Source organism: Dromiciops gliroides, chromosome 2, assembly GCF_019393635.1.
Source record: "Dromiciops gliroides isolate mDroGli1 chromosome 2, mDroGli1.pri, whole genome shotgun sequence".
Classification (NCBI taxonomy): domain Eukaryota; kingdom Metazoa; phylum Chordata; class Mammalia; order Microbiotheria; family Microbiotheriidae; genus Dromiciops; species Dromiciops gliroides.
The window spans coordinates 274131984-274152794 of record NC_057862.1 but is presented as its reverse complement, the minus strand read 5'-3'; the positions used below and the strand labels follow the sequence as shown (position 1 = coordinate 274152794).

The window sequence follows — 20811 nt, the reverse complement described above, 5'->3', positions numbered from 1 at the left end:
TAGAATTTTAGGCCCTTACATACTGGCAAGCCAGGTAGGAGCCGAACCTACAATCACAAGAGGAATACATACAAGAGCAAACCTTGAACTGTCACATGAGGGGAGACATGCATGAAGTCCAGGTACTGCACTGCTTTGGGAAAGGCTGAGGAAACAGCTATTGGCAAACATCGAGGTTGGATTTTCTTGGTTTAATTTTCCTCCACATGGCACCAGGTGGCCAGGCTATGCCATCTCATTCAACACCTGACTTCAATTCCACCTCCAATATGCCTGATGTCATGGGCATCTCAATCCAATGCATCTGATTAAGCCTGACTCAGTTTTTTCTCTGTTCTTTTATGGTAACCCCCATAATTATCTCAGGTGTCATGATAAATACAATGTTGGATTTGGCCTTGATATCTGCTACCAATTATATTAGATTCTTTAATTTCTCATAATGGCATGAGGATAATTAGGCAGATGATGCAAAAAGTGATGAAACAAAGATAAAAATTATTTTCTAAATTAATAGCACAATTGTCTTTTCAACTTATCCTCCACAGGGGGAGTGTAATAATATTAAGTTTTAGAAAATGTTTCAATTTTTGTTTTTATTATATGTTTCATGTGTAACAACTAAGATTCTGAATTTCCTTAGACTTTTTTTTTGAGAATTCTCACTGTTTGATTTGATTATTGACAAAACTATTTTAAAGTTGTGTTAAGCTCAATTTTGTAAGAAATTTTCCTGGCTGATTAACAGCATCCACACATCAACCCTTGAAAAGACTTCCATTCCACGACTAAACCCAGAGGGCATCCCAAGAATCATCTGAGAAAAGCCTTCCAAAGACTTAAATGGACATTTTCTTGTTTCCTTTTCTACATTGTATACACGGTTTATAATGTCCACTTACTAAAGGGGTATGCCCCCTTTAGTTTTTCTGTTCGTAATGTCCACCCGCTAATAGGGGAGTGCCCCCTTTAGCCTTTGTCAATGTGTCACTCAATTTCTTTTTCTCTCTTTTCATTCCCTTTACTTTGTTAGTCATAGGCATCTGTAACATTATTGCTTCATGTGATGAAATGATGTTTCTTCGCATGAAGCACAGGGGGGACAGTGAGAATTAGCGCACTATGAACCTGTTGAGAAAGATATTACAGGAAAGCCCTGCCATGAGGAGAAAGCATGTGACTTGGCATCCACATGTAAGTTAGCATTCAGAAGTGACCTTTTCTGGGGTTTCGAAGGTCAGATCAGTGTCAGGAAGTGATGTTGGCTGCCTGTGGGTCCTGTCAATCAGTGCTACCAACCAATTAGCTTGGAGCTGTGTGTGTGGATGGCCCTGTTTCCTGTTTCACAGGAGGCTTCTGGGAGGACCAAGGCCTGTCATTTTGGGACTTCGACCTGGCGGGAGGAAAGATGCTGGGCTCTCTTAGCTAGATGAAGTTTGCTTTTTACCTCTCTCTCTCTCTCTTCACTAACTTCTGATGCACTTTAATAAATACTTAAAAGTCTAAACTCTTGCTAAAGCTTCTAAGACCACTCATTAGATTTTAGACATCATAGCTAGAATTTTAGGCCCTTACAGTATGGCCCATATCAGATTGTTTGCCGCCTCAGGGAGGGAGGAGGGAAGGGAGGAAAGGGATAGAGATTAGAACAAAAAATTATAAATAAAAATATTTAATCTGGAAAGGTGGGGGAGGGGTATGCTGGGAAGAGTACAGGAGGTATATATGTATTTATATACATACACATAAATATATAATGTGCATTTATGAGTTATTTAGGTCTTATTTATATAGTAATTATATTTAAACAAAATTGCCATTTGATTTATATAAATTGATATGTATATGTTATTTTAAACAGTTATTTAAGTGTTTAAAATACTAAGTTACATGTATTAGAATTATATCTAGGTATATCTAAATGTAATAATGTAGAAAATTTATATTACATGTCATATATGTGTGTATATGTATATCTGTTTGATATATGTATAAAATATAATTATATATCACAAATAAAATTTAAAAATTATTTTTTAAAGTTATTGAGCAGAGGGATGACATGGTCAGACCTACGCATTAAGAAAATCACTGGCAGCTGTGTGGAAGATGAATTGTAGTGGAGAGAGGCTTGAAGTAGGGAAACAAATTAGAAGTCTACTATACTATCACTCTTTGCAGATGATATGATGGTATACTTAAAGAATCCTCGAGAATCAAGTCAAAAATTACTTGAAACAATTAACAACTTTAGCAAAGTAGCAGGATATAAAATAAATCCACATAAATCATCAGCATTTCTATACATGACCAACAAAGTCCAGCAGCAAGAGATAGAAAGAGAAATTCCATTTAAAGTAACGGTAGATAATATAAAATACTTGGGAGTCTACTTGCCAAGACAAACCCAGGAACTCTATGAACACAACTACCAAACACTCTCACACAAATCAAATCAGATCTAAATAATTGGAAAGATATCAATTGCTCATGGATAGGCAGAGCTAATATAGTAAAAATGACAATACTGCCTAAATTAATTTACTTATTCAGTGCCATACCAATCAGACTACCTAAAAATTATTTTATACAGCTAGAAAAAATGATAACAAAATTCATCTGGAAAAAACAAAAAATCAAGAATATCCAGGGAAATAATGAAAAAAAATTCACAGGAAGGTGGGTTAGCGGTACCAAACCTGGAGCTTTACTATAAAGCGGCAGTCATCAAAACTATCTGGTACTGGCTAAAAAATAGAGTGGTAGATCAATGGAATAGGCTAGGCTCAGGAAATGCAGTAGTAAATGACACTAGTAATGTAGTGTTTGATAAACCCAAAGACTCCAGCTTCTGGAATAGGAACTCAGTATTTGACAAAAACTGCTGGGAAAACTGGAAGATAGTATGGCAGAAATTAGGCATAGACCAACATCTTACACCTTATACTAAAATAAGGTCAAAATGGATACAAGATTTAGACATAAGAGGTGATACCATAGGTAAATTAGGAGAGAAAGGAATAGTGTACCTATCAGATCTTTGGAAAGGAAAACAGTTTTTGACCAAACAAGAGATAGAGTATATTATAAAATGCAAAATGGATGATTTTGATTATATTAAATTAAAAAATTTTTGTACAAACAGAAGCAATGCATCCAAAATTGGAAGGGAGGCAGAAAGCTGGGAAACAATTTTTGAGGCCAGTGCTTCTGATAAAGGCCTCATCTCTAAAATATATAGGGAATTAAATCAAATTTATAAGAATCCAAGTCATTCCCCAATTGAGAAATGGTCAAAGGATATGAATAGACAGTTTTCTGATGAAGAAACCAAAGCTATCTATTCCCATATGAAAAAATGCTCTAAATCTCTAATGATTAGAGAGATGCAAATTAAAACAACTCTGAGGTACCACCTGACACCTATCAGATTGGCTAAAATGACAAAAAAGGAAGATAATAAATGTTGGAGAGGCTGTGGGAAAATTGGAACACTAATGCACTGTTGGTGGAGCTGTGAGCTGATCCAACCATTCTGGAGAGCAATTTGGAATTATGCCCAAAGGGCGATAAAGCTGTGCATACCCTTTGACCCAGCAATCCCACTTTTAGGTCTTTTGCCCAAAGAAATCATGGAAGGGGGAAAGGGACCCACATGTACAAAAATATTTATAGCTGCTCTTTACGTGGTAGCAAGGAATTGGAAGTTGAGAGGGTGCCCATCAATTGGGGAATGGCTGGACAAGTTGTGGTATATGAATACAATGGAATACTATTGTGCTGTAAGAAATGATGAGCAGGAAGAGTTCAGAGAAACCTGGAGGGTCTTACGTGAGCTGATGATGAGTGAGATGAGCAGGACCAGAAGAACATTGTACACAGTATCATCAACATTGAGTGTTGACCTACTGTGATGGACTATATTCTTCTCACCAATGCAATGGTACAGAAGAGTTCCAGGGAACTCATGATAGAAGAGGATCTCCAAATCCAAGAAAAAAAAAGAAAGAAAGAACTGTGGAGTATAGATGCTGATTGAACCATATTATTTCTTTTGTTTTGGGTGCTGTTGGTTTTTTTTTTCTTTCTATTTTGAGGTTTGCATCACTGCTCTGATTCTTTCTCTTGTAACAGGATTAATGCAGAAATAGGATTAATGTTATTATGTGTATATATATGTGTGTGTGTGTGTGTATATATATATATATATATATGTATAGAGATATATAGATATAACCTATATCAGATTACCTGCTGTCTAGGGGAGGGGGGAGGGAGGGGTGGGAAGGAGAAAAATCTGAAATTGTAAAGCATGTATAAACAAAAGTTGAGAACTATCTTTACATGTAATGGAAAAAATAAAATACCTCATACATTTAAAAAAAAAAAAAGAAGTCTACTATACAAAAGCCATTCCCCAAATAAAGGCATCCAAAATAACTCTATTGATAATAATAATAATAATAATAGATACTATTGTAAAGAATTAATTGTTATTTGAGGTTTTTATGACCCCATCTTTTGGCTAGAATTAAAAAAAAAAAACCCTCGGCACACGCACTGGCCTCTGGGGCTCCGCAAAGGGCACAGTGCTCCACTCACTGGTTGTAGCCATCGCCATGGTGCTGGCACCTCACATCATCACCACTCGCCAACGCCTACAAGAGCCTGGCAAAATTATAATGATTGGAAGCCCAGTGAGGGCAGTCATGTGACTGTCAGAGCGGCCAGCCAATTGGCTGGGGGCTGTGTGTGGTCAGCCTGGGGTCTGCTGGGAAGTCACCATTCTAGATTGAAGCTGGAAGGCAACAGGACACTGCTGTGTGTTCTCAACTGATTCCTGGGAGGTAGTGTTGTTCAGGTTGTATGATTTCCCTTTCCCTATTTTATTTCCTTTCCCTTGATCCTACTGATCCTGTTTGTGTTTTTTTAAGTTCGTTCTTATTAAATAAATCCTGCTCTGTTTTGAGGGAGGCTGTCTCCTTCTTTGCCCCAATATTGCGGCGAGCCACTTAGCTAACACTCCCCAAATTAAAAATTGGTCCCCACACCATTTATATAACACTTAAAGATTTTCAATGTGCTTTACATATATTATATAATTTTATCCTCACAACAACCCTGGGAGGTAGATATTTTATAGATAGATGAGGAAACTGAGGCAATAGAGGTTAAGTGATTTGCCCTAGGTCACACAGCCAATATAAGTGTCTGAGTCTATGAACTCAGGTCTTTCTTATCCAGATCCAGTGCTCTATCCACTGCACCACACAGCTGCCATAAGGCATATGTGATGCACTGGAGGAAAACAGGACTATTCTCCACTATAAATGTGAATGAGATGGCCATAAATATGTCAAATATACTCGAGAGTAGAATTACCATTTAGTTCAGAGGAAACTGATCCCCACAGATCCAGTATCAAGTAACAAATAATGGTATAAAGACTGAATGGTTATTAAGAACTGAAACAAAATCTGACCTTAGACACTTGACACTTACTGGCTGGGAAAGTCACTTAATCCTCATTGCTCTGCAAAAAAGTAAAATTAATTATCTTTTTAAAAGAACTGAAATAACATGATAGAGCTTTACTGAAAAATTTTGGTGTTCAAAAAACAATGAAGAAATTTAAAGAAACTAAACAAAGACTTGATAACCAGACAGAAAGGTGTAAATGTGGGGTATAACATCTGGAGAAGAAAACAAGAAGTGAGGAAACAAGAAAGGTATATAAGATATTAATATTACAGAGACAGAGACAGAACCCAAAACCATCACCTTAATTCAAAAGAACTATGAAAAGCAGCTCAAAAACTCAAATAGAAACTCACGAATGTTGAAGTCCAGCTTTCTTAATAGTCAAACCAAAGAGATCCTACAGAGGGGCAGCTGCTTTGTATAAAGCAGACACAATACACAGAAATTTTAAAATTTTGCCTTGGACTAAGGAGGACTTGAGCCAAACCCAGAAGCAGTACCTCTTCTGCCTAGAACTCCGACTACAGTCCCCTAACACAAGGAGACAAGCCACAGAGTTCAGAAATACTGGTGCTGAGCATTTAACTATTATTGTTGTTAGTACTGCAGTGTTGTTTTCTTTGCATGTATTGTTGAAATGTCTAATTGTCTTATGTTCTATATGTATTTTAGGCACTTAGCCTGTCAAGGGATGCTTTGCATATACTATAAAGTTGACTGGATATATGTTTTTTCAGGCAACTGAAAAAAACTTAAACATGAAAAAATATTTAACACCTAGTTACAATAGGTTCTCCCACAGGGACCATGGACAGATAGTGTTACTATCTCTTCAAGAAGGAAAAGGAATTTTGAGAGTTTGAGAGTTTAAATGTCATTCTGGAGAATTACTGAGAAAAAAGATCTAGAGAACTTCTTTCCTGAAAAACTGAATTTAATAGTTCTCTTCTGAAGAAACATTATAAATAGAATTTAACTGCTATCATGAAAGAGCTAAGTGATGCAACTAAGTTTCCAGATCTGAAAAGTCTGTAGTAGCAGCAATCGTTAGAGAGAACTCTGGCTGTGAGTTTTCTCACAGCCAACACACTATAATCTTGTTTTATTGTTTTTGTTAATAAATTGTATAGCCAATAACCTTGTTGTTTATTTTAGGTTGGAAGAAGAAGGGTGGGGGAAGAGAGGGAGAGGGAAAGAGAAATGACCAAATACTTATGGGAATAGAAGATTCTCTAGTTTATTAAATAAGTTATATGTTAATTATAATTTATTTAATAAACTGGATTTTAAATAAATTGGTTTACTTAATAAACTAATAATTTAATGAAATGTTACTATTTTAATAATTAAAGTGGAAATAAAGGGGAACATACCCCTTATCTTGGAATCCAGAATGAAAATGAACAAGGAAAATGATCAAGTATTAGGTGGAGAGCAGTGATCACACCATAAATGGTAAAAATGATGAAAGAGGAAAATAACAATTTTTAGAAGGAATATAGAAAGACAGGAACACTAGTGCACTATTAGTAAAGCTCTGAATTGTTCCAAATGTTCTGGAAAACAATTTGGATCTATGGCCAAAAAGCCACTAAATTTTACATACTCTGACTTTGTACCACAAAGAAATCAAATAAGAGGGATAAGATCCATATGTATAAAATGTTATGTCAGAATGTTTTATTGTAGCAAAGATATAGAAATAAAGGCTGCTCATCAACTGGGGAATGAACTGTAGTATCTGAATATAATGAAATACTATTAGCCTATAAGAAATGACAAATATAACAGCTTCAGAGAAGCCTGGGAACACTTATATGAACTGATGAAGAGTGAAGTGGGCAGAACCAGAACAATTTACATGAAGACTACCAAAACATAGAGGAAAACAACTCTGAGAGACTTTGAAGCTCTGAATCAATACAGTGAACAATCAGGATTTCAGAAGGCTGATGACAAAATACTCTTCTCAAATCTTGGCTAACAGATAATGGACCCGAGGTGTGAACATAAATTTACAGACATAGACAATATGATGATTTGTTTTACTTGGTGACTTGGTTATGAGGTTTCTATGAGGCATGGGGGAAGGGTGGAAGAAGGGACTTGGTGGGTAATGAAAGTCATACAGGCAAAAAAAGAAAACAGCATCAATAAAACATTTTTAAAATACATAGAAGAAAGCAGAAGGCAGTGCAGATACAGACAGGCAGGTCATTTTGCTACTAGGGTGTTAAATTTCATATATAGCTTTTGTAATTGTATGCAATCTCTTTTTCTTTATATATTTTCTTTTATTTTAATTGATGTTGATTTTTCACTTTTACTTTGACTAGTTGATGTTCTGATTGTACTGAGCTAGCTGATCATGATAGGGTTTCCACAATAGTAACTAGTAAGTTACCTATGTTAAATTACAACCAATCATATTTTTTTGAGTTGTTTCTCAATGCTTGCAACATCTAGTGACTTCTGGAAACATGAATGATATACAGGAATGAAGCTTAAAAGTAATCTAGAAACCTTTTACCACTAGTTTCTAAAACTCGGGCCTTATTATGCAATATACTTTTTTACCATCCACCCATTCATCTTATTTAAGTCATGAAATATCAAGTATTTGTTGTCTTAGGTTGGAGTTTATTATTAAGTTCTTCATAGAATTTCTTTACTTCCATTTTCTTCAACAGATGCCATTATTATCTTCATATTGGTCTTTTTACTTATGAGTGTCACAAGACTAGATGACAAAGTGCCCCATGAAAATATGTTTCTTATTGCCTTTGGGTATACCATCATAAGCCATGAAACAAAATAAAACTAAAAATGACTTTCAACTTCCACCCATTACTGAAGATCACAACCCTTTTAGGCCTTAAATGGACAATTTTTATGGTTTAATGTTATCCAAAAAGATCATCACCTTGTGATGAACTTTTTGGTGATGAGCCCCTCTGACTAGTCATTAGACAAAAGATAATCTGTTGCTAGGCCATAGTTAAAATAAAACCTTCCAGTTTGGTTAGATCTGCCAGACCATGCATTCTAATGATATAACTTGCAAAAGTCCAAGATTTTTTCCATATCATAATGAAGTACTGGAGTTGGACGTCAGTAGAAGGTGCAGGAATCACTAACCAAATTTAAAGTAAGGCAAAAAGATAAGATGTTGCTATTCACAAACAATAATAGCAATGGAAATAATACCTGCTTAGATTTTGGTTTGGGAATCAGAGGCTTTAAAACTGGAGATTTTTCCTTAGTTGAAGTTCGATTAGGCACAGTAGATTTCTTGGATAATTTCTTCATATTATCTAAAATGTTACTTGATGTTGAATTTACTGAAATAGTTGATTCTTTTGCACTGGCTGATACCTAAAAAAGACACATTGTTAAAATTTCATATTAAAAAGAAACTTTTCCATTGGAACACTAATACACTGTTGGTGGAGCTGTGAACTGATCCAACCATTCTGGAGAGCAATTTGGAACCATACCCAAAAGGCTTTAAAACTGTGTATACCAGGGGCAGTTAGGTGGCGCAGTAGATAGAGCACCAGCCCTGGATTCAGGAGTACCTGAGTTCAAATCCAGCCTCAGACACTTGACACTTACTAGCTGTGTGACCCTGGGCAAGTCACTTAACCCCAACTGCTTCACCAAAAAAAAAAAAAAAAATTCAGCAAGACAATGCTTTGGGAGGGGCGGCTAGGTGGCGCAGTGGATAAAGCACCGGCCCTGGATTCAGGAGTACCTGAGTTCAAATCCGGCCTCAGACACTTAACACTTACTAGCTGTGTGACCCTGGGCAAGTCACTTAACCCCAATTGCCTCACTAAAAAAAAAAAAAAAAAAAAAAGACAATACTTTGGGGCAGCTAGGTGGCGCTGTGGATAGAGCACTGGCCCTGGAGTCAGGAGTACCTGAGTTCAAATCCAGCCTCAGACATTTAACACTTACTAGCTGTGTGACCTTCGGCAAGTCACTTAACCCCAATTGCCTCACTTAAAAAAAAACAAAAACAAAAACAAACATGCATACCCTTTGACCCAGCAATACCACTATTAGGTCTATGCCCCAAAGAGATCATAAAAAAGGGAAAAGGACCCACATGTACAAAAATATTCATAGCTACTCTTTTTGTGGTAGTAAAGAATTGGAAACTGAGGGGATGCCCATCAATTGGGGAATGGCTAAACAAGTTGTGGTATATGAATGTAATGGAATACTATTGTGCTGTAAGAAATGATAAGCAGATGGATTTTAGAAAAACCTAGAAAGATTTACATGAATTGATGCTGAGTGAAAGGAACAGAACCAAGAGAACATTGTATATAGTATCAACAACATTGTGTGATGATCAACTGTGATCGACTTAACTCTTTTCAGCAATACAATGATCCAAGACAATGCCAAAAGACTCATCATGGAAAATACTCTCCACACTCAGAAAAAGAACTACAGAGTCTGAATACAGACTGAAGCATACTATTTTCACTTTTGTTATTGTTCTTGTTTATTTTTTCTTGCATTTTTTTCCTTTTGTTCTGTGGAAATATGCTTAACATAATAGTAATGTATAACTTATATCAAATTGCTTGATGGCCTCAGGAAGGGGGAAGGAAGGGAGAATGGGAGAAAAATTTGGAACTCAAAAATTATCTTTATGTGTAATTGAGAAAATTTAAAAAAAAATTTTAAAAAGCAAAAAAAAAAACCCTTTTCCTTTCAAATTTCAATCAAAATCTTTTCGCAAATCTTATCTTTAGAAATAAAATTGGGGGCAGCTAGGTGGTACAGTGGATAGAGCACCAGCCCAGGATTCAGGAGGACCTGAATTCAAATCTGGCCTCAGACACTTGACACTTACTAGCTGTGTGACCCTGGGCAAGTCACTTAACCCCAATTGCCTCACCAAAAAAAAAAAAAAGTGAATGACAAAATAAAATATAAAAGTGAATGACATACTATAATCAGCCTTTAATGACCCCAAAACCTCTTTAATTTTGAGCACATGTGGACATTTCTCCCAAACATTATTAAATTACAGAAAATATATTGCTTAAAAACTTCTTACCTTAAAGGGATTCACTCGTCCTTGATTGCCAGGTGTAACTATAACATTTATAATAAAGAGAAAGAAACTCAATTATGTCTTTTTTACAATTAAATACTTTATCTTTTTTTCAGATAACAAATGAATCCTACTTAAACCTCTGCAGATTCAAAAAACTATTTCATACTTAGAAGAAGAGAACAAGGAAGATACTCTCCTTGGCTTCCTTATCAAATAGAAATTGATAGGGGCAGCTAGGTGGCGCAGTGGATAGAGTACCGGCCCTGAAGTCAGGAGTACCTGAGTTCAAATCCAGCCTCAGAAACTTAACACTTACTAGCTGTGTGACCCTGGGAAAGTCACTTAACCCCAATTGCCTCACTAAAAAAAAAAAATAGAAATTGATAGCCATTAACTCTAGGTATACAGAAAGGGCTAGAAGCTGTAGAAGAAGAGGTCACTGAAGGAGAGAGATGCCAAGAAAGACAAGACCAACACACACTTACATTTTCAATAAGACCAGGGTTAACTTTTAGGTTGGTAAATTTTCCCTTTTATTTTCTATTTTAACCCCGATGTGTCCTTGTGGATAATAGAAGGGGAAAAAATAATATGAAGGGCTGTATGCTTGTTTCAGAGCTACTAGGATAGGGAGAAGTTGGAAATCTACAACTCTTTTCAAAGGGTTCTGGGAAAAGAGACCAGGTAAAATGAAAACTGGTGAATATGATAACAAGGGCAGCAGGGGAGCAAGTCCTGGATTCAAAAGCAGAAGAAAGCATGGCCTGAGTACTTAGCCCAGGTTTTACCACTAGAAAGAAGTCCCATACATTCTCTCCTTCTGTCCCCTCTACCTCAGGAAAAACTTGAAATTGTTTCTCACCTGATTTGATAGCTGGCCCATCAGCTGAACTTCCACTTTTACAAAATGGATTCTGTTCTACAGAACAATTAAAATTAAAGAGTACTGCTTAAATTTTAGCATTAAGCTCCACTATCAACAAAAGTATTCAATAAAGAGCTAATCCTCTTCCTTCACCTCAGAAAATTAGCTGTCCTTTCTCAGAATCAGGCCAACATTTTGGCCACTACTTTTTTAAAAGCTCATATCATATCTTATTGTTCACTCAAGTTATTTTATTGTATATTTGTGTTATTTCCTCCTAGGCAGATTCATGTCTTAATTCGTTGGACCACAGGCCTTTTAGCTGAGATAAGGCATTTGAGATCTTGTAGTCCTCACTTTACTTTCTTCTGTGGAAAGGCAGTAGGCATAGTGCCTTAATAAATGATTATTGAATGAACTACAATGGAGGAAGAGAAGGTCCTTTTCAAATGCAACATTTCTCTAACCTTACACCCAAAGCTACAACTTATCAGACTTGCCAGAAGAAAATAATTACTATTATGGAAATTAACTATTATGGAAAATTACTATTATGCCATTGCCCTACTCAATATGCAGTCTTATCTTTTTTTCTCTCCTTTTCTACTGCCAAAACCTTCAATAGGAAATGTTGTATAGAACATAACTTCTTCATACTATAATGTGGACATGTAATATGAATGTCAAGAGAAAAAAATAAAGATTTGTCTTACTGTCCCCAAATGTATCTTACTATTCTTATGTAGATCTGTTTTTTCTTCTATTTCATCAGCTTCTTCACTGTCCTCAGAATTATTTTCTTCAAATTTGCGATTTACAATGCTAGGCTGACTCCATTCTGTAGTGCTGCTATAATTAAAGGAGAATAACAGTATTCATTATAAACATCAATATAACATTTAGAAAAAATTAACATCACCAAAAATTTAGTTTTACCTGGAATTCAGTTTATTTCTGAAATCTTCCTCTTCCTCGTTTAAGGATGCTGCCACTTCTGTTGCCTTCTCTACAGCCAATTCACTAAGCCTTTGGGCTAATATTAATCTCCTCGAGCGAGAAGCATATTTAATGGCCAGATTCACAGCATTTTGAGTCATTAGTTCAGCAAGCTCTACACAACGAAACTCTCGATCCAGTTTACAAGAAAGCTAAACCAAAGAGGACAAAACACAGACATCTTAGTCTGATCAGGCAATGAAAATGAAGTTTCTATAAAATGATGAGATGTGAACCTACTTAAAAAAAAAAATCAAAAAGACATTGAAGAGGAATCAACACTTTAAGGAAGTACGCAGGCCAGCCATGCTCACTCCTTCATTCTTCTCCAACTCCATTTCTGACTCTCTGGACTTCTTTCTCCACTACTTCCTCAAATGGCTGCCTTCTCCCTTTCCTCCCATTTTTCTACACCTTTTAAGTGTCGTCTTCCTTCATTAGAGTGAAATTTCTTTGAAGGCAGGAACTCTTTCTTTCTGCACATATTTGTATTCCCAGTGCTTAGCACAGTATCTAGCACATGCTAAATGCATAGAATTATTGATTTTTTATAGCAAGGATGAAAATCAGTATCAAATCAGGAAAAAAAAAGAGAAGATATGGCACAGAATTGAGGTAAAAGTAACCTGATGTTTAAATGAGCTACTGACATTGAAAAATGAGAAATGGATAAAAGAACACCAAGTATTGGCATTTCTAGGGACTTTTAAAAAGTCTTTAATCTGACTTGTCAATGACCTCATAGCTAGTACATGTCCAAATCGTCCTGACCTTAAGGCTCTTGCTCTCTCTCTGCTATTCCACTCTAGAAAAGGAAGATTAGTTGATATAAAGCTACAAAATTATGCCAACATAAGAATTAAAAAGAAAAAAAATGAACAGATGAAAAAGGAAAAAAGATCTAGAAAAATTCTACAATAAACTTTTTCCAAAAATCACAGTGGACCTTTGCACTCTATCCAGTACCTGGTGTACTTATGTGAGAAAATAGATATGGCCTTTAAAAAAAGAAAAAAAGAATAAAAGAATATAGGAAGAGAAACTAGACCAAGTACACATGGAGCAGCTCTGTGCTGAAAGTAACAATTGAGAAATAATTTCTCAAAGTATCTGGAAGAAAGGATACTAAAGTCCTTAAAAAAAATTTTAAGAGCTCATTATTACCTTCTTACCCTCTCCCCAAAACTGACTGTTAAAATAAAAACTATTGTATCATATGCCTATTTTTCCATCTCTAAAAATGCTTATTAAAATAATCTACACATATATGCAGGGGTACTCCTTGACAAATGTATGAATAGGGATGAGACAAGATTTTAAAAACAACATTCTTCAACAACCACCTTTATTGTCCACACATAGGATGCCACTGTGGTTACTTAATGTTGACCATTTTTAAAGTATTTAAATTGGTAGAGCAAAACTCTACTTTAAGCTGAGCTTTCCTCCAAAAAAAGTGTCTCTGATAGGTATCAAAGTTATACAATATTCCCTAAACAACAGGTATAATTTTGTCTGATTTAATTCTGATTATTAATACTGAGGGAGACAGAAAACTAAGACATGCCTTCCTGACGATGGTATTTGCCATTGCTAAAGAAGATATCAAATTTAAAATCTATTGGGAAGAGGAAGAATTCCATATAGAACTAAGGTTTTTAACCTATGGTACATGAACTTTAAAAAAAATGTTGATAACTATATTTCAGCATAACTGGTTTCCTTTGTAATGATATATACAGTAAGTCGTACTATAATGGGACATGTTCTTAAAAATCACCATGCTGGGGCAGCTAGGTAGCACAGTGGATAGAGTACTGGCCCTGGAGTCAGGAGGACCTGAGTTCAAATCCAGCCTCAAACACTTAACACTTACTAGCTGTGTGACCCTGGGAAAGTCACTTAACCCTCATTGCCCTGCAAAAATTAAAAACAAACAAACAAAAAAACCAAGAGACCCTTGAAACAAAGACACACACAGAGTTAAAATAAAAGGCTGGAACAGAATCTATTATGCTTCAGTTGAGGTAAAAAAAAAGGCAGGGGTAGCAATCATGATCCCAGACAACACAAAAGCAAAAATAGATCTAATTAAAAGAGATAGCAAGAAAACTACATTTTTCTAAAAGGTACCATAGACAATGAAGTAATGTCAGTACTAAATATATGTGCACCAAATGGCATAGCACCTAAATTCCTAAAGAAAAAGTTAAATGAGTTACAGACGGAAATAGTAAAACTACACTAGATAAATCTAAATAAGAAAGAAGTTAAGGAGATGGATAGAATTTTAGAAAAGTTAGATATGATGGATCTCTACAGAAAACTAAATTGGATTTGAGTCTCAGCTGTATGCGGCATCTTCAAAAAAAATGACCATGTATTAAGGCATAAAAATCTCATAAACAAATGCAGAAAAGCAGAAATATTACATAGCCTTGTCAGACCATAATGCAATAAACATAAATTAAAAATTAATTGGAAACTAAACAAACAAATCCTAAAGAATAAGCGGGTCAAAGAAGAAATCACAGAACGACAACAATGAGACAACATATCAAAATTTGTGGGATGCAACCAAAGCAGTGCTTAGGGGAAATCTTCTATCTCTAAATGCTTACATCAATAAAATAGAGAAAGAATATGCAATTAAAAAACTAGAAAAAGAAAAAAATTAAAATTCCCAATTAAACACCAAAATGGAAATCCTGAAAATCAAAGCAGAGATTAATAAAACTAAGTTTTTTTAAAAATAATTGAAGCTGCTTTTATAAAGAAAAAAAACAACAGAATAGACAAATTATTGGTTAATTTGGGGTTTTTTTGGTTTGTTTTTTTTTTTTTAAAGTGAGGCAATTGGGGTTAAGTGACTTGCCCAGGGTCACACAGCTAGTAAGTGTTAAGTGTCTTAAGGCCGAATTTGAACTCAGGTCCTCCTGACTCCAGGGCCGGTGTTCTATCCACTGCGCCATCTAGCTGCCCCAGTTAATTTGGTTTTAAAAAAAGAAAAAAAACAAAATTACTAGTATCAAATTTTTTTTTTTTTTTAGTGAGGCAATGGGGGTTAAGTGACTTGCCCAGGGTCACACAGCTAGTAAGTGTTAAGTGTCTGAGGCCAGATTTGAACTCAGGTCCTCCTGAATCCAGGGCCAATGCTTTAACCACTGCGCCATCTAGCTGCCCCCAGTATCAAAAATTAAAAGGGTGACTGTACCACAAATGAAGGTGAAATCAAAGCAATTATTATGAGCTGTTTTGCTCAATGATATACCAATAAATCTAACAATCTAAGTGAAATGGATGAATACTTACAAAAATATAAATTGCCAAGATTAACAGAGGAGGAATTAGAATACTTTAATAACCCTATATTAGAAAAAGAAATTGAATAAGCCATCAATGAGCTCCCTAAGAAAAAAATCCCCAGGACCACATGGCTTCACAAGTGAATTCCATCAAACATTTAAAGAATAATGAACTCTAATACTATATAAACTATTTGGAAAAACAGGCAAAAGAGTACTACCAAATTTCTTTTATGACACAAATATGGTGCTGATATCTAAACCAGGAAGAACAAAAACAAAGAAAACTACAGACCAATTTCTCTAATGAATATTGAAGAAATATTTTTAAATAAAATACTAGCAAGGAAGGTATAGCAATATGTCAAGAAAGAAATCATTATTAAATAACTAATTATTAATATTGGGGAGGCATAGGATGTATCACTCTCTGAAACCTTATTCTCTACTAGGCCAAACCAGGATCTGAAAGACATTAATTATATTGATTGGATTAACTTTCTTTTCAATCTTGGACCAGTACATTGTGTTCTACTCAGGTTTGGGTGGAGATAAATTCTTTGATTAGACTGCCCAAAGGGGGTGGGGTAAAATTGGGAAGCAAGTGACATGATCAAAGTCACATTCCCCCCCCCCAGCCCCTCATTAGAATAGGCCCACCTCTCATCATAATATTAATTCTCATTACTTGTTAACCAATAAGAGCTGATTGCCACCCTCAGGAATACTCACTCTTCCATGGGCATATAAGCATTGAGTGGATTCCATCAGGGGTCTTTGGCATTTGAGTGTGTCATTGACCCCTTTCATTAATTATTGCTAGCATGATTAATTATTTTTTATAGGTCACAATCACAAGGATCATACACTATGACCACGTGGGATTTATACCAGGAATGCAGGACTGGTTCAGTATTAAGAAAACTAACAGCATAACTGACCATATCAATAGCTAAAACAACAAAAATCATATGATTAACTCAATAGATGCAGCAAAAGCTTTTGATAAAATACAATACTGATTCCTATTAAAAACAATGAAAAGCATAAGAAAAAATGGAACTTTCCTTAAAATGATAAGTTGTATGTATCTATCTAAAACCATAAGCAAGCATTATCTGTATTGGGGACAAGCTAGAAAGAAGCCTTACCAAAAAGATCAGGGTGAGACAAGGATGTCAATTATCACCACTATTATTCAATATTTTAATAGAAATACTACCTATAGCCATAAGACAAGAAAAAGAAATTGAAGGAATTAGAATAGGCAACAAAGAAACAAAACTACCACTCTGCAGATAATGTGTTGGTATACTTACAGAACCCTAGAGAATCAACTAAAAAACTAGTTGAAACAGTTAACAACTTTAGCAAATTTGCAGGATATAAAATAAACCCACATAAATCATCAGTATTTGTATATGTTACCAAAAAATCCAGCACAAAGAAATAAAGAGAAGTTCTGTTTAAAATAACTACAGACAATATAAAATACTTGGGAGTGCTTACCAAGACAAACTCAGGAACACAATTACAAAACACTTTTCGTACAAATAAAAACAGATTAGAATAATAAGAAAAAATTAGAAGAATAAGGAAGAAATTAACTTTTGAATCTATAGATAGGGGAACAACAGTTCATGACCAAACAAGTGACTGAGATAAACAATCTTGAGTACATAAAATTTAAAAAATTTTGAAAAGACAAAACAAACCTAATACAGATTAGAAAAATTAGAAATGAAACGGTTAGCTAGGGAAAAATTTTTATAGCAAGTTTCTCTTAGAAGGGTCTAATATCCAAAAATATTGTGAACAGATTCAAATATATTAAAAGAACCATTCCCCAAAAGATAAATTAATCAAAAGATATGAATAGGAAAAAAAAGATATGAATAGGTAGTTCTCTAAGCAAGAAATTCAAGCTATCAATAAACATATAAAAGATGTTCCAAAGCACTATTAGACAAATGCAAATGAAAAGAACTTAAAGTTCCACCTCATATTTCTCAGATTGGCAAAGATAACAAAAAAAAAATAAAATGACATATTGGAGATGCTGAAGGAAAATGGGCACAGTAAAAGCTATTGGTAAAGCTGTGAAATGATCCAGCCATTCTGGAAATCAATTGGGAGCCATGACCAAGCCACCTACCTATGTGGACTTTTTAATACTAGTAGGCCTAAATCACAAAGAAATCAAAGAAAAGAAACGAGACCTATATGTACAAACTAACTTAGAGCAGTTCTTTTCATAGTGGTAAAAATGTAGAAAGAAAGAGGCAGCCCATCAACTACAGAATGACTAAACAAATTGGTATATGGTATGAAAACCGTTATCTCAATATAACAGGATATTACTGTTACATAAAAAATCATGAAAGGCACAGTTTCAGACAAATCTGAGAAAGCCTGAATGATTTGCTGCAGAGTACAATGAAAAAAACCAGGAGAACAATTTATATAATGCTATTATAAATAAAAAAAACTTTAAAATACTTACAAACTTGAATCAATGCAGTGACCAAAGAAAATTCCAGAGAAATGATGATGAAACAAGCTACTCTCCTCTTGACTGAAATGATTGATTCAAGATGTAGAACAAGATATACCTTTTCAGAAAGCTACTGAGGATATTCATTTTGTTTAACTATACATGTTTGCTACAAAGGCTCTGTTTTTCATGTTTTCTTTTTTTTTTAAATGGGGATTTAGAGGTGAGGTAAGGTTAATGACAGAGTACTTTTTTTAAATGGGGGGGTGGGGGGGGAAGAAAAGAGTCATATCTTTTACAAAAATATACACTAGGGGCTGCTAGATGGCGCAGTGGATAGAGCACCGGCCCTGGAGTCAGGAGTACCTGAGTTCAAATCCGGCCTCAGACACTTAACACTTACTAGTTGTGTGACCCTAGGCAAGTCACTTAACCCCAACTGCCTCACTAAAAAAAAAAAAAATACACTAGAGCCTAGCTTCTTAAACTTAAACTCCATATGGGGTCGCATAACTGAATGTGGGGGTTACAAAAAATTTGGCCAAAGAAAAAGGTTATGTATACCTATTTTATATGCCTATATACCTGGGGTGGAATAAACATTTCTTGGGCAAAAAGGAGTCACAACTGGAAAAAATTCAAGAAACCCTACACTGGAGAACAGAAGGAAGCCCAGAAAGAATCACAGACAAGATAGTTTTGAATGTCTGAATTTATGCTAAATTTATTATCTATTTTTAAAGTAAGTTTACAGAATAGAAATTCATAATTCATATACAACACTTTTTCTGTTTCACTATATATACAGAAATGCCCACTCTATTAAGTGTTGTTAAATTCAAAATAATTGGGGGGGGGCAGGGCAACGGGGGTTAAGTGACTTGCCCAGGGTCACACAGCTAGTAAGTGTCAAGTATCTGAAGCTGGATTTGAACTTGGGTCTTCCCGAATCCAGGGCCAGTGCTTTATCCACTGCGCCACTTAGCTGCCCCAATAATTTTTTTTTTTTTTTAAATGAGGGTATGCAACAATAACATACTCAAGGGAAAGAAGAAAACCATTAGCTTTCCCATCAGAAGGCTAATGGTTTCAAGGGTCAAAGAGGGCATATATAAGATAAAAAGTGGACCTGGAGGTGATTTATTTTGCATTGATAGTCTTAAGAGAATAAAGAAAAGGGAGGGAAAAGGGAATATACTAAAGAAGAAAGGAAATGAAGGACAGTGAAATTATAATCTTACTTTGGATGCACTAGATGAAAAACATACAAACACAGAGGTAGGTAGGAGAAAAGAAACCTCTTTTGAAATATATAAAGGAGTGTTAAACACAACACATTGGGTGTAGAAATACATTAAATTCAATAGGAAAATAAGTGGACATAGGGAAAGGGGAGGAAGGTTTCAAGAGAGGGAAGGATCAGGAAGTGATTAAACATAAGCAAAACAAACTCTAACAACATTAGGGGTACAAAACAGTGATCAGGGTGGGTAGGGGAAAAGAAGTGGGGCAGGTAAGCAGAAATAGATTGCTTCGATTATAGATGACTTATAATAGCATTTATAAGAGTGTTTACAAGGTTTACAAAGCACTTATACATATTATCTCATTTGATCCACACAACATTCCTTCTTCAAACATTTCCAAAACACCTGTGATTTTGCAGTGTGGGTCCTCTCCCCACCAGTAAATCCCCTTTATGTATAAGTAGAGTTTTCATGAGGATAAAAAATACATCACTTTGTGCATAACCTTTTGGTGATAAGCCTCTAACAGAGCATTAGTTACATAAAATTAGTTTAGGTTTCATTTCTTTAAGACAACAATTAAAAATGTTCTCTCCTTTATCAAAACCTACCACTATATACGGCCTCCCAACAGTTTGAAGTTTATTTAAGATATGGAAAAATTTAAGTATAATTGACTCATATGTACCATATCTAATGATTATGCAGAAATAAGCAGTTGCATATTTAAAATTTTAGAACTGTAACATCTATACAAATATTGTTTTTGTCCTACCAGCCTCATTTTCTGTTAACCTATCAAACAGAGGCTGCCTCAGAATTAGCCAGAAGTACAGTTGGTACATAGGCAGAAAGGAACAAGAGAGAGTACATTAGGCTGGAAACAGCTTTCCAAAGTTTCTTCTTATGTACATAACAAGTGGGAGAAGTCCTACAGTGATGCAAATACACAGGGTGAATAACCCAGTGAATTTTGGCAGGACTCTCATTTACAAAGATCGATTTCGTCCTGGCCCATTCCCAGAAACGTAGTTTGGCAAGGAGATGGGTGCAGATCAGTTCTAGAATCTATGTGAGAGTGTACCTAGGAATCTGACTCAGTACAGGGTCTTTAAAGCTGAAGGGGGAAAAAAACAACAAAAAACCAAAGCTTAAGGGGAGAAGCTTCAAAAATTCCTTGGTTACTTAGGGTCCTTTGAATTGGGTTAACCATTTTCTGGACTATATAGACCCCACTAATCCTCTGGAGTCCAGATAACTTCAGTGCAGAGTAAGAATAAGCTTTTATTTGAACATGAACTAATGAAAAGCAACTAGCCTCTTCCTTCTTTGACACTCTTAATCAG

General features: G+C 35.3%; 1 protein-coding gene across 1 annotated transcript in view; it reads right to left on the bottom strand.

The window, feature by feature from the left end:
- WDHD1 (WD repeat and HMG-box DNA binding protein 1) overlaps window positions 1–20811 on the bottom strand; it is a 92282-nt gene that overhangs the window by 18520 nt on the left and 52951 nt on the right. Inside the window, exons 19-23 of the mRNA XM_043986204.1 lie at window positions 12360–12571; window positions 12157–12272; window positions 11421–11477; window positions 10559–10596; window positions 8689–8856 (exon numbers count right to left, since the gene is read on the bottom strand). Of these exons, the coding sequence (XP_043842139.1) occupies window positions 8689–8856; window positions 10559–10596; window positions 11421–11477; window positions 12157–12272; window positions 12360–12571 (591 nt within the window). The remainder of the gene's footprint in view (window positions 1–8688; window positions 8857–10558; window positions 10597–11420; window positions 11478–12156; window positions 12273–12359; window positions 12572–20811) is intronic.